Source organism: Hypanus sabinus, chromosome 1 (assembly GCF_030144855.1).
Source record: "Hypanus sabinus isolate sHypSab1 chromosome 1, sHypSab1.hap1, whole genome shotgun sequence".
NCBI classification, from domain to species: Eukaryota; Metazoa; Chordata; class Chondrichthyes; order Myliobatiformes; family Dasyatidae; genus Hypanus; species Hypanus sabinus.
In genome coordinates this window covers 3,700,922-3,718,702 of record NC_082706.1, presented here as the reverse complement: position 1 = coordinate 3,718,702, position 17,781 = coordinate 3,700,922, and the positions used below count along the sequence as shown (strand labels likewise).

The window sequence follows — 17,781 nt, the reverse complement described above, 5'->3', positions numbered from 1 at the left end:
TGAGGGACTGGTACAGTGAAAAACTCACAGATGCATGGTCGTTTGTTTGTTCATGAAACAGTGAGAACCAGTCTTGTCATCCATGATTAGTATGGACTGGACTGGTCTGTGGGTACACAGATGGCTGGAGAGGCCAATACAGACTTGAAAAGTTCTTTGCCAGCATGGACAAAAGATGGCAGCCATATTGGTTTGGGGGTTTCTGGCTTGAGCTTTTCTGGCCAACTTGCATCTCTGCTGCAATTGTTCTTTCTGCTTCGTGTATCAGTGCACCTTGATGAAGGGAGGAGAGCCATTCAGCCTGATCCTGGGCAACATGTTCCCCTGTGTCTGCACTGCATCATGGGCATGTTGGTACAGACAATACTCCGAACATAGATTAGACATAAATTATACAAGACAACAAATAGGACGAGTTAGAATAACAGTTCAGAATAGACCTGATGGATCGAAGGGCCTACTAGTGTTGTAGTGTTCTATAACTTAAAAAAAACCCTGCAAAAACAAGACATTGGTGCAAAAGAGTGTGTAATGTTGCATCGGAAGATTATTGGATTTGACGCAACATTTTCCAAACACAGATATGTCTGGTGGGGATATGGTTATATACTAGGACCATGGCTTCCAGGTATAAGGATAAATTGTTGAATTGCCTGAATGATTTGTAATAGAATTGTCTCTTTCTCTTGAACTAGAGGATGTATGCATCTTAAACATAAGAGATTCTGCAGGTGCTGGAAATCCAGAGCAAGACACACAAAATGCTGGAGGAACTCGGCACCACAGGCAGTATCTATGGAAAAGAGCAAACAGTGATATTTTGGCCTGAAATGTTGACTATTTATTCCCCTCCATAGATGCTGCCTGACCTGTTGAGTTCCTCCAACATTTTGTTTATTTTATGTAGCGGTATAGCATGGAGTCGTGCCTTCGGGTCCTTTTCCTCAGCAAGTCCACAACCCCAATTAGCGACTTTATCACGGGACAATTAACAATGACCAGTTAACAAACCTGGTATGCCTTTGGACTCTGGAAAGAACCCAGAGACCCAGGGAAATCCCACACATTCCACAGAGAGATTCTTACAGAATGACGCTGGAACTGAACTCGCGACACCAGAACACCCTGAGCTGTAATAACGTCACGCTAAATGGTATGTCACCGTGGTGCCCCTATGCATCTTATTGTCTCAGTTTGTGGTCTCAGTGAATTTGAGTCTGAATTTTTCTCTCTCTACCTCGTTGCAGATCCTTTCCCTCTGTCCTGAAATAAAGTGGCACTTCATTGGGCACCTCCAGAAGAACAACGTTAACAAGCTGATGGGTATGACCCCCCCCCCCACCACCGTACCTCGCTTCATCTTCCCTACTGATGTTTTAGCTATAGATTAGTGCACAGTAAGACCATGAGACATTGGAGCAGAATTAAGCCTTTTGGCCCATTGAGTCTGCTCCACCATTCCATCATGGCTGATTTATTATCCCTTTTAACCCCATTCTCCTGCTTCCCCCTGCAACCTTAGGAACCTATCAACTTCCACTTTAAATATACCCAGTGACTTGGCCTCCACAGCTGTCTGTGGCAATGAATTCCACAGATTCACCAGCCTCTGGCTAAAGAAATTCCTGCTCATCTCTGTTCTAAAGGGATGTCCCTCTATCTGAGGCTCTGCCCTCTGGTCCTAGACTTTCCGTCTATAGGAAACACCCTCTCCACATCCACTCTATCTTCTTCCGTAGTCGCAGTTCCCCAGGTATTTTGCTGATCTGTGAACAAGAGTCTCCCAGGGATAGATCAGCGGAATGCCTGGGGAACTGCAGCTTCTGAGCCACAGCTTCTGTTTTGGCTGGGAAATGATGTCCCAGATTGTGGGGAGAACGGTCCTCCTCTGAGCTGTGCCTAAGAGAGCAGATGGAGCTTTGCTCTGAAATTTCTTCTGAACAAGAGTGACCGTAATAGAGCAGCACTATGTAGAGCCCAGTGGTTCATCCAGTGTCTCAGCTTCAGAAGATGGATTCAGCTGTACCCTCCAGTGCCACCTGTGTGAGGTTTGCACATTCTACCTGTGACCCCGTGAGTTTCCTGCATGCTCTTTACTTCCTCCTGTGTCCTGAGGATGAATGGTTCAGTTAATGGGCTGCTGTAAGAGTAGGTGACTGGCAGAGTTCGGGGGAGGTGTTGAGACTCCCTCTGTGGGGGTGATTGAGATGGGCTTGGTGTATATCAATGTCTACAGTTGGCCTGGTCTTGATGGGCTGTAGGCCTTGTTTCTGTGCTTTGACACAAGGGAGACGAGGTGGGCTTGAATGCTCTGCAATAATGTGGAGGTGAATCGAGACACATACCCCACAGGTAAACAGTTTGGGTTACCAAAACACGATCAGAATTGGGCTTATTATCACCAATATACATGATGAAATTTATGGTGCTGTCACAACAGTACTGTGTGATTGTAAAATGTACTGTAAATTGTAATAAAATATGTATGTGCAGGTATCTGTAGATAATAAGGTACAGATTCAGAAATCCGATGATGGTAGCAATGAGCAGAGGGCATGTACTGGATAGTAAGGGTCCATAATGATGGCTGCTGCCTTCATGAGGCACTGCCTTTTAAGAATGTCCTCAATGCTGAGGAGGCTGGCATCTGTGATGGGGGTGGTAGCTGAACTGGTTGCACCTCATTGGCGATGGGATTTTGTTACCAGTAATGCCCACTCAGTGAGTGATGCTGGTTCCAACACACTCGTGCACCTGCATCATGTGACCTCATGATCTCCTCAAACTGACCTCAATCTTGCTATGCCTCAAATCTATGTCATCAGGTGCTCCCAACCTATTCATGATTGAGACCATTGACTCCATCAAACTGGCTGATAAAGTGAACCTCTCCTGGCAGAAGAAGCAAGCTGCACATCAACTGAAGGTCATGGTACAGGTCAACACCAGCGAGGAGGACAGTAAGTATGGACTCCCTGTGTTTCAAGCCCCAAGGGAAAACAGGGAAAATGCTGCAGGACTACACAAGGGAGGGAGGCTACACTAAGGGCGGAAATAATCAATGGATGTAGTCATAGCAACCAATGGATCTTGCACACATTTCCAAGCCTGTTTGCTGAATGATGTGTGGTCATGGTTGTGAAGTCTGGCCAGTAGCAGAGATGTTTACCAATAGCATTTTACAGCTAATCAAGCAAGTTATTATGTCTTCTCTTCTCTTCTGTTGGGCAGAAGATACAAAAATCTGGAAGCACTAACCACTGGGCTCAAGCACAGCTTCTACCACACTATTGCTTGCATAGAGTTTCTTTGTTGCTTTCTAAAGTTTTCTCAGTCTTCCAGTTTCCCACTATTCTTGGCGACTCTGTGCGTATGAACATTTAGTTTGATCCATTCTTTTATTTCCTTGGTTACCAAGGCTGGCTCTCCCCATATTTATTATCCTTGCTTTTAACTGCAATTTATTTTTGTTAATAGGTGGCGAGGTGGAGATACCTATGAGGCACTCCTTTCCCCCGCTAGCCAGCAGGTCACCCTCTGGCAAAGTTTAGCACCTGCTTAGCCCCCTCCTCCCCCCCCCCCCCCCACCTGATCAGGGTCACGTGAAGCCATGGGAGCGGGTGGTTGAAGGTCATATGACAATTCCTGGTTTTGTGACCAATGTGCCAGGCAGACAAGCTAGCCTGCTCCTCACACATCCTGTTGAAGTCTCACTCGTTTAGGTTTAATACACTGGTTTTAGTGCAGGCCATCACACCTAACGTTTGTATGAGGAATTCAATCACACTGTGATCACTCTTCCCAATGACAAAATTGTCAGTTTGACCTGACTCAGTGCACAGTACCAGATCTACGAAAACATTTTCTCTTGTAAGTTCATAACTAAGGAAGTTATCACAGATGCACCTTATGAGGTCAAGACTGCCGTGACCAACTTGATTTGTCCAATCTCTTTGCAAGTTAAAGTTCCCCACGAGAACTGCTGTTCCATTCATACAGGCATTAAATACTGCTTGATATATTTCCCATGCCAGTGTAATGTTGTTATTCTGTGGTCTATGGACAAGTCCCACTGTTGTTTTTCCCATTTACTATTTCTAATCTCTACCCAGATAGATGCAACATTCTGCTCCTTAGATGCTACATCATCTCTCCCTATCACCGTGATCTCATCCTGACTTAAGAGCTTCCCTTACCTTCCTACCGATTCTTCTGTGCTACCTGATACCCTTGGATATTTAATTCCAATCATCTCCAACCTGCAACCATGTTTCCCTAATGGCCACAGAATCATATCTGCTTAACAGATTCTGTTTAACTGAACCTTCCATAGAAGAAGTGCAGGAATCAGACCAACTACTGAAAGCTCTCACCCGTTGATGAATGGTGCAGATCTTTGTTTGAGCCTGGAACACTGGGGAGAGTTATGTTTCACTTGCGATTGGCGTCATTTCCCATCCCCTGTGGGAAGTGAAAGGATCTGATTGTCAGCCACACTGCCAGCTCTGGCGGTGTGTATGACTGTGTTGGAGGTAGATACCTTGGATGTGGGAAGCCTGTGGTCTGTAGCTGAGTTTTGATAGCATAGTGATTAGCAGGATGTTGTTACAGCTTGAACAGCCCAGGTTTAACTTGCACTGATGTCTATAAGGAGTTTGTACATTTTCCCCTTGACTGTGTGGGTTTCCTTTGGGTGCTCCAGTTTCCTTCCACAGTCCATAGTTGTATGGGTTATGGTTATTAAATTGTATCCATTGGGCAATACGATAGGGAAGTGGTTAGTGTAATGTTATTATGATGCTGGCAACCTGGGTTCATTTCCTGCCGTTGTCTGTAAGGTGTTTGTACGTTTTCCCCATAACTGTAGGGGTTTCCTCTGGTTTCTGCCCATATTCCAAAGACGTACGAGTTAGGGTTAGTGAGTTGTGGGAATGCTCTGTTGGTGCCAGAAGCATGATGACACTTGTGGACTGCTCCCAGAACAATTCTCAGACTATGTTGGACTTTGACGCAAACGTTTGTTTCAATGTACATGTGACAAATAAAACTAATCTTTGTCCTTGCTTCATGGTTCCTTCTGCCTGACCTCAGCTTATCTTTCATTTCTCTAGGCAAACATGGTCTGTCGGCAGAGAACACCGTAGAAACAGTCAAGCATATTTTTGACAACTGCCAGAGTCTAGAGTTTGTTGGCTTGATGACCATTGGAAGATATGGTTATGATCTGAGTGCAGGTCCCAATCCAGACTTTCAGGTAAAACAATGGAAAGGCTAATTGTTTCTGTCACACTTTATTCCCAGTATCTGCTGTTTTCATTGCATTTCAATAGCATTGGCCTCAAAACAGCGATGATTCTGAGAATCTTGGAGAGCACGTCCATAGATCCTTAAGAGTTGCTGTGCAGCTTGATAAGGTGGTTAAGAAGGGGTATAATGTGTTGGCCTTCATTAGTTGGGCGAATTGATTTGAAGAGCTGTGAGGTAATGTTGAAGCTTTATAAAACTGGTTAGACCACATTTAGAATATTGCGTTCAGTTCTGGTTGCTTTATTATAGGTTGGATTTGGAAGCTTTAGAGAGGGTGCAGAGGAGATTTACCACAATGCTGCCTGGATTAGAGAGCACGTCTTATGACGATAGGTTAGTGAGCAAGGGATTTTCTCTTTGGAGCAAAGGAAAATGAGAGGTGAGTGCTTAGAGGAAAGTCGAGGGGAGATGTCAGAGGTAGGCTTTATACATGGAGAATGGTGGGTGCGTGGAATGCGCTGCTGGGGGTAGTGGTAGAGTTAGATACATTAAGGAGCTTTGAAAGACTTTTAGGTAGGCACGTAGATGATAGAAAACTGAAGGGCTTTGTAGGAGGGGAGGGTTAGATTGGTGTTAGAGTAGGTTAAAAGGTTGGTACAGCCTTTTCACAGAGGGCCTGTAATGTTCTTTGTTCTATACAGTCTGACTTCCTCCAAATGTTTTGCCACTCTCATGAGGAGTGTCCATCCCTAACCAGCCCTAACCATCCCTAACCAGCCCTAACAATCCCTAAACATCCCTAACCAGCCCTAACCATCCCTAATGATAAGCATGTGGCTTATTAGATGTTCCTGACTTTCACCCTGCATTCTGTGGGGTGGAATTCCAGAGGGGTGTTTTTTTACAGAGGAGAACCGCCTGGTAACTAGTGACCCACCTCTTGTTCGTGTCTGTTCAGGTAATGTTAGCGTGCCGTCAGGAACTGTGCGGTAAACTGAACCTGCCTCTGGAAGCAGTGGAACTCAGCATGGGGATGTCTACAGACTATGAGCACGCTGTAAGTTTCTCTAATTGTCCTGGATTTCCTCTCACAGTGGCTTGCTAATCTCCTATTTCCTTGCACAAATAAATATATTTTTGTTTTGCTTTAATGTGTTCCAGACACACAGTGTCAGGACGGATAATGTCATGGGTGGCAGGTTATGTTGTTGTCTCAGTTTATTGACCATCAGCAGAAACCCCAGCTACTCTGGCAGAAATCCTAGAGTATGGAGTGTTAACCCTGCGATAGTGGAAGCCTTTAGAGATCCTGGTCTGTGATCTGGTGCTTAGGCTTAGAGTGTTCCCTGCCACCATAAACACTGGGATTTGAAGTGAACTTCCCCTACCCACACTTTCCTTCAACAACTGCTTCTGTAGCCAACATGGCCATATTCAGCTTTACATTGATATATCCTGTCTATATTGAAGCATACAGTGAAATGTGTCATTTGTATTAACAACCAACACACCTAAAGGTGTGCTGGGGGCAGCCTGTAAGTGTCACCACACATTCTGGTGTCAACATAGCATGTCCACCATGTTCAGCAGAACAACTCAGAACCCAAAGCAAGCCGTTCCTCCCACCCACACACATACTCTGTCCTCAACCCCCAGGACAGGCATTTTCCATCTCCAGCCTCCAGCATACTCACAGATTCACAGACATTAAGCCTTTAACTTCCCCAGCAGACACTCAGAGATGTGCAGATTCGGGGCTGGTCATTGGGACTCAACTTCTGGACTTCCCCTTGACCTCTGGGCTTCGATGTTCCATATTGACCCAGGACTCACTGACTGACTTACTCACTCACTCAAAGTCCAGGCCTCGACCTCCAGACTTGGTCTGAACACTAGGTCTCAAAGGCTGGTCTCATGACCTGTGTACCTAGGCGGTCACTGCCCCATATTCCTCCTACCCACACAAAGCTTTGATCCCAGAACACGCTAACAATTTTAGCCCTATCCTTGCTGGTTTGCGGGCTCCATATCTGAGCACATCCGTGTCACTTTGAACATGGAGCAGAGGCTTAGACTCTGGCCTGTCCTCTTAATTCCCCACATCCTTGTCTCTAAACCCTAAGCTGACCCATAACTCCCCTCTCTGTCCCCAAAACCATCCATACAAACCTAAAGAATAGTGACCATGACAGAGACAGCAGCTTATCATCTTGATCAGTCTAATATCTGAGTTCCATCGCAATAGTGTTATGTGTGATGAGAGAACCATGGGGAGATGGGGTCCAGAGTTGACACCCCGTGAACTGTGCTGCTAATGAGAGAGAGAGATGAAGAGGGGAAGAGGCGCCATGCTGCACATGCTGATAATGAGAGAGACACAGGGATTTAAAATTATGGCTTCTTCGCTGATTGTTGACTTTACTTCCAAACACTTTGCCACTTTGCCTGCTTGTGTGAATCCTTGCTGACACAGCAGAGTGATGCCAGGTGCCTGCTGAGACAGGTGGGAGTGGCCCAGTTTGATGGACATGATCAGTTGACGGATGGCTGGTACCCGGGCAGGGGAGATAAAAGACGAGTCTGCTGAGACACAGGCAGACACGCCACTGGACACTGAACAAGTGTTGTGCACCCACAGGAAGGTGGGGGAATTCGGGGGAATCGGTCCGAAGCTCACAGTGTGTGAAGGCAGGCTGGTGGGGGCTTGTGTGTGTGTCCACCCTCGCCTGGGTGACAAGCTCACCACTGAAGAACGGTCTAGCCAGGAATGGAGGGGTCATAATCGATTACCACAACGGTACAACGGAACAAAAAGACAAGGGAAGGTTTGCCTGCTGCAGCTGCTCATCTCTCTCTCTCTCTCTCTCCAACGTCACAACAGCAACTACGTCAATCCAATCTGAACTGAACTCTGCATTATTTTAAGACTATTTATTTACCCCTAGACTACGATAGAGCTTGGTTTTGATTCTTATTCCTACACTTCTGTATTTATCATTGCTAACCTGTTTTATATGTATATTTGCATTTTTGATACAGTATTACTTAGTTTACTAATAAACACATTTAGTTACAGTTACAGTACGACCAGACTCCAACATATCATTCCATTTCTGCTGGTTTGGTAACCCGGTCACGGGGTACGTGACTATAGTTAAACACTTCTTGCACTCTCAGGATACTGTAGCCAATTAATTAAATTCAAGACTTGTCATACAGGAAATCTGGTCAGTTTGCACACTCCACAACCCAGAAAGAGGGACAAAATGAAACATTTCTAGGCCGCTTTTTGGATGTATGTGGGCTGGAACACAGAGGATAACATGCTTGCTCTAAATGATTTCCACAAGATGCATTTGAGTTTGTCATTTGCATGCCTTGCTTTGTAACCTCTATTGTGAAAGATACCACCTCCAAGAACATAGAACTCCCTCAGAGTGATCGTCTGCTTGCCTGGGATTTTAAAAGATTTTATGAACTCGAGTATCAACATTTTCCCTTTGAAGGGCTCCTGCTGTTGGCAAAGATTTCTGCTTCACCTAACTTAACAAACTGATGCTGGGAACGTGTTGTGATGGCAATGTGCTTGCTGAGAGAGGTTGGAGATGGGGGATCACCCTGTGCTTGCTGAGAGAGGTTGGAGTTGGGGGATCACCCTGTGCTTGCTGAGAGAGGTTGGAGATGGGGGATCAACCTGTGCTTGCTGGGAGAGGTTGGAGATGGGGGATCACACTGTGCTTGCTGAGAGAGGTTGGAGATGGGGGATCACCCTGTGCTTGCTGAGAGAGGTTGGAGTTGGGGGATCACCCTGTGCTTGCTGAGAGAGGTTGGAGATGAGGGATCACACTGTGCTTGCTGAGAGAGGTTGGAGATGGGGGATCACCCTGTGCTTGCTGAGAGAGGTTGGAGATGGGGGATCACACTGTGCTTGCTGAGAGAGGTTGGAGATGGGGGATCACACTGTGCTTGCTGAGAGAGGTTGGAGATGGGGGATCACACTGTGCTTGCTGGGAGAGGTTGGAGATGGGGGATCACACTGTGCTTGCTGAGAGAGGTTGGAGATGGGGGATCACACTGTGCTTGCTGGGAGAGGGTGGAGATGGGGGATCACACTGTGCTTGCTGAGAGAGGTTGGAGATGGGGGATCACACTGTGCTTGCTGAGAGAGGTTGGAGATGGGGGAATCACACTGTGCTTGCTGAGAGAGGTTGGAGATGGGGGATCACACTGTGCTTGCTGAGAGAGGTTGGAGTTGGGGGATCACCCTGTGCTTGCTGAGAGAGGTTGGAGATGGGGGATCACACTGTGCTTGCTGGGAGAGGTTGGAGATGGGGGATCACCCTGTGCTTGCTGAGAGAGGGTGGAGATGGGGGATCACACTGTGCTTGCTGAGAGAGGTTGGAGATGGGGGATCACACTGTGCTTGCTGAGAGAGGTTGGAGATGGGGGATCACACTGTACTTGCTGGGAGAGGGTGGAGATGGGGGATCACACTGTGCTTGCTGGGAGAGGTTGGAGATGAGGGATCACACTGTGCTTGCTGAGAGAGGTTGGAGATGGGGGATCACCCTGTGCTTGCTGAGAGAGGGTGGAGATGGGGGATCACACTGTGCTTGCTGAGAGAGGTTGGAGATGGGGGATCACACTGTGCTTGCTGAGAGAGGTTGGAGATGGGGGATCACACTGTGCTTGCTGAGAGAGGTTGGAGTTGGGGGATCACCCTGTGCTTGCTGAGAGAGGTTGGAGATGGGGGATCACACTGTGCTTGCTGGGAGAGGTTGGAGATGGGGGATCACCCTGTGCTTGCTGAGAGAGGGTGGAGATGGGGGATCACACTGTGCTTGCTGAGAGAGGTTGGAGATGGGGGATCACACTGTGCTTGCTGAGAGAGGTTGGAGATGGGGGATCACACTGTGCTTGCTGGGAGAGGGTGGAGATGGGGGATCACACTGTGCTTGCTGGGAGAGGTTGGAGATGAGGGATCACACTGTGCTTGCTGAGAGAGGTTGGAGATGGGGGATCACCCTGTGCTTGCTGAGAGAGGGTGGAGATGGGGGATCACACTGTGCTTGCTGAGAGAGGTTGGAGATGGGGGATCACACTGTGCTTGCTGAGAGAGGTTGGAGATGAGGGATCACACTGTGCTTGCTGGGAGAGGGTGGAGATGGGAGATCACACTGTGCTTGCTGAGAGAGGTTGGAGATGAGGGATCACCCTGTGCTTGCTGAGAGAGGTTGGAGTTGGGGGATCACCCTGTGCTTGCTGAGAGAGGTTGGAGATGGGAGATCACACTGTGCTTGCTGAGCGAGGTTGGAGATGGGGGATCACACTGTGCTTGCTGGGAGAGGTTGGAGATGGGAGATCACACTGTGCTTGCTGGGAGAGGTTGGAGATGGGGGATCACACTGTGCTTGCTGAGAGAGGTTGGAGATGGGGGATCACACTGTGCTTGCTGAGAGAGGTTGGAGATGAGGGATCACCCTGTGCTTGCTGAGAGAGGTTGGAGATGGGGGATCACACTGTGCTTGCTGGGAGAGGTTGGAGATGGGAGATCACACTGTGCTTGCTGAGAGAGGTTGGAGATGTGGGATCACACTGTGCTTGCTGGGAGAGGTTGGAGATGGGAGATCACACTGTGCTTGCTGGGAGAGGTTGGAGATGGGGGATCACACTGTGCTTGCTGAGAGAGGTTGGAGATGGGGGAATCACACTGTGCTTGCTGGGAGAGGGTGGAGATGGGGGATCACACTGTGCTTGCTGAGAGAGGTTGGAGATGGGAGATCACACTGTGCTTGCTGAGCGAGGTTGGAGATGGGGGATCACACTGTGCTTGCTGAGAGAGGTTGGAGATGGGGGATCACACTGTGCTTGCTGAGAGAGGTTGGAGATGGGGGATCACCCTGTGCTTGCTGAGAGAGGTTGGAGATGGGGGATCACACTGTGCTTGCTGAGAGAGGTTGGAGATGGGGGATCACACTGTGCTTGCTGAGAGAGGTTGGAGATGGGGGATTACACTGTGCTTGCTGAGAGAGGTTGGAGATAGACAATAGGTGCAGAAGTAGACCATTCAGCCCCTCAAGTCTGCACCACCATTCTGAGATCATGGCTGATCATTCACTATCAATACCCAGTCCCTGCCTTGTCTCCATATCCCTTGATTCCCCTATCCATCAGATATCTATCTAGCTCCTTCTTGAAAGCATCCAGAGAATTGGCCTCCACCGTCTTCTGAGGCAGTGCATTCCACACCTCCACAACTCTCTGGGCAAAGAAGTTCTTCCTCAACTCTGTTTTAAATAACTGACCTCTTATTCTCAATCCATGCCCTCTGGTACTGGACTCTCCCAACATCTGGAACATATTTCCTGCCTCAATTCTATCAAATCCTTTAATTATCTTAAACATTTCAATCAGATCCCCTCTCAATCTCCTCAATTCCAGCGTGTACAAGCCCAATCTCTCTGCGTAAGACAGCCCTGCCATCCCAGGAATCAACCTAGTGAATCTACGCTGCACTTCCTCAATTGCCAGAATGTCCTTCCTTAAACCTGGAGACCAAAACTGTACACAATATTCCAGGTGTGGTCTCACCAGGGCCCTGTACAAATGCAAAAGGACATCCTTGCTCTTGTACTCAATTCCCCATGTAACAAAGGCCAACATTCCATTTGCCCTCTTCACTGCCTGTTGCACTTGCTCATTCACCTTCATTGACTGGTGAACTAGGACTCCTAAGTCTCTTTGCATTTCTCCCTTACCTAACTCTACACCGTTCAGACAATACTCTGCCCTCTTGTTCCTGCTTCCAAAGTGGATAACTTCACATTTATTCACATTGAATGACATCTGCCAAGTATCTGCCCACTCACCCAGCCTATCCAAGTCTCCCTGAATTCTCCTAACGTCCTCTTCGCATGTCACACTGCCACCCAGTTTAGTATCGTCAGCAAACTTGCTGATATAGTTTTCAATGCCCTCATCTAAATCTTTGACATAAATCGTAAAGAGCTGTGGTCCTAATACAGAGCCCTGTGGTACCCCACTAGTCACCTCCAGCCAGTCCGAGAAACACCCATTCACTGCTACCCTTTGCTTTCTATCTGCCAACCAGTTTTCTAGCAATGTTGAAACCCTGCCCCCAATGCCATGAGCTCTGATTTTACTCACCAATCTCCTATGTGGCACCTTATCGAATGCCTTCTGAAAATCTAGGTACACAACATCCACTGGCTTACCCTCGTCTAACATCCTTGTTACACCCTCAAAAAACTCCAGCAGATTAGTCAAGCATGATTTGCCCTTGGTAAATCCATGCTGGCTCGGCCTAATCCTATTTCTGCCATCAAGATGTGCCATTATTTCGTCCTTAATAATGGACTCAAGCATCTTCCCCACGACTGACGTTAGGCTAACAGGGCGATAGTTCTCCGTTTTCTCCTTCCCTCCCTTCTTGAAAAGTGGGATAACATTAGCCACTCTCCAATCTTCAGGAACTGATCCTGAATCTAAGGAACATTGGAAAATGATTACCAATGCATCCGCAATTTCCTGAGCCACCTCTTTTAGAACCCTCGGATGCAGACCATCTGGACCCGGGGATTTATTAGCCTTCAGTCCTACCAGTCTACTCATCACAGTTTCTTTCCTAATGTCAATCTGTCTCAATTCCTCTGATATCTTATGACCCTGGCCCATCCATACATCTGGGAGATTGCTTGTGTCCTCCCTGGTGAAGACAGATCTAAAGTATGCATTAAATTCTGTTGCCATTTCCCTGTTTCCCATAACAATTTCTCCCAATTCATTCTTCAAGGGGCCAACATTGTTCTTAACTATCTTCTTTCTCTTCACATAGCTAAAAAAGCTTTTGCTATCCCCTTTTATATTCCTGGCTAGACTGAGCTCATACCTGATTTTTTCTCTCCGTATTGCTTTTTTAGTTAAGATCTGCTGTTCCTTAAAACTTTCCCAATCAACTGTATTCCCACTCATCTTAGCCCTGTCATACTTCTTTTTCTTTAATGCTATACAATCTCTGACTTCCTTTGTCAACCACTGTGGCCCCTTCCCCCTCTTTGAATCCTTCCTTCTCATTGGAATGAACTGCTTTTGCATCTTTTGTATTATGCCCAAGAATATCTGCCACTGCTGATCCACTGTCTTTCCTGCCAGGGCATTCGCCCATTTAACTTTGGCCAGCTCTTCCCTCATGGCTCCGTAGTCTCCTTTATTTATTTGCAACACTGACACCTCTGATCTGCCCTTATTCCTCACAAATTGTAGATAAAAACTTATCATGTTATGATCACTACTTCCTAATGGCTCCTTTACTTCAAGATCACTTATCAATTCCTGTTCATTACACATCACCAAGTCCAAAATAGCCTCGTTCCTGGTTGGCTCAAGCACAAGCTGTTCCAAAAATACATCCCTTAGACACTCCACAAACTCCCTATCCTGGGGTCCAGCACCTACCTGATTCTCCCAGTTCACCTGCATGTTGAAATCTCCCATAACGACTGCATTACCTTTAGCACATGCCAATGTTAACTCCCTAATCAACTTGTACCCAACATCCACACTACTGTTTGGGGGCCTGTACACAACACCCATTAGGGTCTTTTTACCCTTACTGTTCTTCAGCTCAATCCACACAGACTCTACTTCCCCTGTTCCCAAGTCACCCTTTGCTAAGGACTGAATCTCATTCCTCACCAACAGGGCCACCCCACCCCCTCTTCCCATATTTCTGTCTCTAGGATAGCACGTATACCCTGGTACACTCAATTCCCAGGCCTGATCCCCTTGCAGCCATGTCTCCGTTATCCCAACAATATCGTAGTTCCCCATTTTCATCTGAGCTTCAAGCTCATCTGTCTTATTTCTGACACTACGCACATTCAAGTATAGAATTCTTAGCCCATTCCTCCTCTTTTTGCTTAAAACACTGTCTACTGTACCTAACCCAGCTCCTTGAACTTCCATCGGACTAATTGCACCCTGAATTTTGATGACTTTCTCAAGATCACCCAAACCTTCTACACATTTAACCCCATGCTCCTTCTGACCAACCCTCTGGATCTGGATCCCTGCCCCCTGCACATCTAGTTTAAACCCCCCCCGAGCAGCACTGGCAAACACTCCTGCAAGAATGTTAGTACCCCTCCGGTTCAGATGTAGACCGTCCCTTCGAAACAGATCCCAATGTCCCTGGAACAAAGACCAATTATCCAAAAACCTGAACCCTTCCTTCCTGCACCATGCTCTCAGCCTCGTATTAATGTGCATAATCATTCTATTCTTCGCCTCACTCGCACGTGGCACAGGTAGCAATCCCGAGATTGTCACCCTGGAGGTCCTGCCTTTCAGCTTCACTCCTAACTCCCTGAACTCTCTAAGCAGGACCCCCTCACTCACCTTACCTACATCGTTGGTCCCTACATGGACCACTACATCTGGGTTCATGCCCTCATTCTCAAGAATAGCCTGCACCCAATCTGAGATGTCCCGGACCCTGGCACCAGGGAGGCAACATACCATCCGAGACTCCCGATCTGCCCCACAAAATCTCCTATCTGCCCCCCTAACTATAGAATCCCCTAAAACTATCGCTCTCTTCTCTTCCCTCCTCCCCTTTCTAGTTGAGGGTTCAACAACTGTGCCAGAGGCAGGACCACTACAACTCATTCCTGGTAGGTCACCCCCATCAACACAGTGTGATGGGGGATCACACTGTGCTTGCTGAGAGAGGGTGGAGATGGGGGATCACACTGTGCTTGCTGAGAGAGGTTGGAGATGGGGGATCACTGTGCTTGCTGAGAGAGGTTGGAGGTGGGGGATCACTGTGCTTGCTGAGAGAGGTTGGAGGTGGGGGATCACCCTGTGCTGGAAGTTGTGGGTGAGGAAGAGGTGCAGGACGGTCAACGTGAAAGAATGGCTAGGTTGGCGATCTCTTCAGCAACTGAGCTTTTCCACCACAGAATGCTCTGTAACTCCTCTTTTCCTTGTAGATTGAAGTGGGGGCCACCAGTGTGCGGGTCGGAAGCGTTATATTTGGTGAACGGATGTACCTCAATAAACCGGGCTCCAACATCGAGGCGGACAAACCTGAGACAACAACAGGAGGAATGGTTTCCAAAATGTCTTGAGCCATTGGACAGAGGGAAAGGTGGGGGTGGGATTGGGAAAATCTTGCTCAGAATCCACTGCCCGAATTAAGCCTTTCACTGCAAACCTCCTAGTATTTGAATAATTTGTTCTGAAGACATTGGTCTGAGAGATTTTTCCTGCTGTCAATGGATGTAAATATAATTGTGATTGAAGTACTCTTGGAGCAGATAGGGAGGGACTTCATTAGACATCTCTCCTACTAATTCCATCTGGAAACATTTCACGTGTTCATCCAATTCCTTCTAAAAAGTTATTAAATCTCTCAGCAGTACTCCCAGTCAGCACCCTCTAGCCTTGTCTGTCATTTCACATAGTCTTATGTAGTCACTCACACAGGCCGCACTAATTATCAAACACCCATTTCCTCAGAACGGTTTTAATCCCAGCCTCTGGCACTGTCTGTGGAATTTGCACGTTCTCCCTGAGACTGCATGGTTTTCCTCCCACGTGGAATATTGTATCCTGAAGAAGGGTCTTGGTTTGAAACAGCGAATGTTTGTTCATTTCCATAGATGCTGCCTGACCTGCTGAGTTCCTTCAGCATCTTGGGTGTGTTGATATTGTGTTGCAGTTCTGGTTGCCTCATTACAGGACGGATGTGGAAGATTTGGAGATGGTGCAGAAGAGATTTACCAGAATGCTGCCTGGATTAGAGAGCATGTCTTATGAGAAGAGGTTGAGTTAGCTAGGGCTTTTCTTTTTGGAGTGAAGGAGGATGAGAGGTGATACGATAGCGGAAGACAGGATGATAAGAGGCAGAGACAGAGTGGATAACCAGAGACTTTCCCCAGGGCAGAAATGGCTAATATCAGGGGGCATAATTTAAAGATGATTGGAGAAATTATAGGGGGGGATGTCAGAGATAGTTTTATTTTACACAGAGTAGTGGGTGTGCAGAATGTGCTGCCAAGGGTGGTGCTAGAGACCTTTAAGAAACTCGTAGATGTGAATGTGGATGTTAGAAAAGTGGAGGGTTATGTAGGAGGGAAGGGTTAGATTGATCTTGGAGGTTAAAAGTCAGCACAACATTGTGGGCTGAAGGGCCTGTATTGTGTTGTGTTGCCTAAAGGCAAGTGGGTTGGTGGTAAGTGGCTGCTGTGAGTTATCAGTAGCACAGCTGCTTCAGAATGCAGAGCTGGTTTCACCTGCTCTCCTCACTGCTCAGCCTCATGTTGGATTTCCTCTCTAATGAAGACAAAAGCCCATTAGTATTTTATAGCTCTGTCAATTTAATATATTGAAGAATTTAATTGATAACTACCGACTCACCCCATCCATTAGAGTTCCAACTTTAGGATTACCTAGCAATCTCTGGAATTAGAGATCTGCTAGACCGTCATGTGAGACAAATGAAGTAAATAAAATATTAATAAGCAGCAGTCTCTCCGGACTCTGGATTGGGGATTGCCAAACATTACATGGATTTTCTGGTGTACTCTGTTTTGTCATATGCTTTTGTGATATCATTCTGGGGGAATGTTGTCTCATTTTTTAACTGCATTGCATTTGTGGTTTCTAAATGACAATAAACTGAATCTGAATCTGAAATGTTAAAGGTTAACTTTACTTGTCACGTATACATCGAAACATCCAGTAAAATGCATCACTTGTGTCAAATCAAATCAGGGAGGATAGTGCTGGGCAGCCCACAAGTGTTGTTACACATCCAGTGCCAACGTAGTTTGTCCATACCTCACTAACTCTAACCTGTACGTCTTTGAAAGACAGGAGGAAACCAGAGCGCCCGGAGGAAACGCAGGTAGTTGCAGGGAAAACATATGAACTCTTTACAGGAATCGATCAGCGATCACTGACGCTGTAAGGTGTTGCGCTAACTGCTACACTACTGTGCACACCTGCTTTGCTCAGAGGGCAAAATAGCTTCCACAGCTCATGTTCTTTAAGTCAAAGACGAGAGGGAGAGAGAAAATGTATGTGTGTCAACGTCTCTTCATCAGAAACAATTTTTCTCTCCGTGGATACTGGCTAGCAGTTCTCATCCAGCATTTTCTCCCGTTGTTTTGTCTGCTTTAATGTTTCTAACCAGAGCTGGAGATTGACTTGGAGAAGCATATGTAATCCCTGCTGCACCACAGGCCACCGCAGCTGGAGGTAGTGAGGAATACGTCTTAGATATTAGCAGATCGTAATGGATCATTTCCGAGCACGCTCGGGTATGTTGTTGTTCAGTTGATGTTCGGGTATAAAGTACAAATTATTATGTGTGGAAGCCTGTTACCTGTGACCTAACCAAGTTCCATCCACTGTTACCCTGGACCAGACTGGCTTCTGGTTTCCCAATACCCTGATTGTTAGGGGGAAAGTCTCACAACTAAAGTCATTGTTCATTTTGAAATTCTCTCT

The 17,781-nt window shown here is 46.9% G+C and overlaps 1 protein-coding gene across 3 annotated transcripts in view; it reads left to right on the top strand.

Moving 5' to 3' along the window:
• Positions 1-16,978, top strand: part of plpbp (pyridoxal phosphate binding protein) — a 36,320-nt gene extending 19,342 nt beyond the window's left edge. For 2 of the 3 annotated variants that reach the window (XM_059960500.1, XM_059960381.1), the window contains exons 4-8: positions 1,248-1,323; positions 2,826-2,960; positions 5,112-5,254; positions 6,206-6,304; positions 15,258-16,978. In XM_059960500.1, the coding sequence (XP_059816483.1) occupies positions 1,248-1,323; positions 2,826-2,960; positions 5,112-5,254; positions 6,206-6,304; positions 15,258-15,395 (591 nt within the window). In that variant the 3' untranslated portion in view covers positions 15,396-16,978. Of the gene's footprint in view, positions 1-1,247; positions 1,324-2,825; positions 2,961-5,111; positions 5,255-6,205; positions 6,305-7,885; positions 8,895-15,257 lie in introns of those variants that run through there. The other variant, XM_059960444.1, reaches the window with a different exon arrangement.
• Positions 16,979-17,781: the final 803 nt, after the last annotated feature.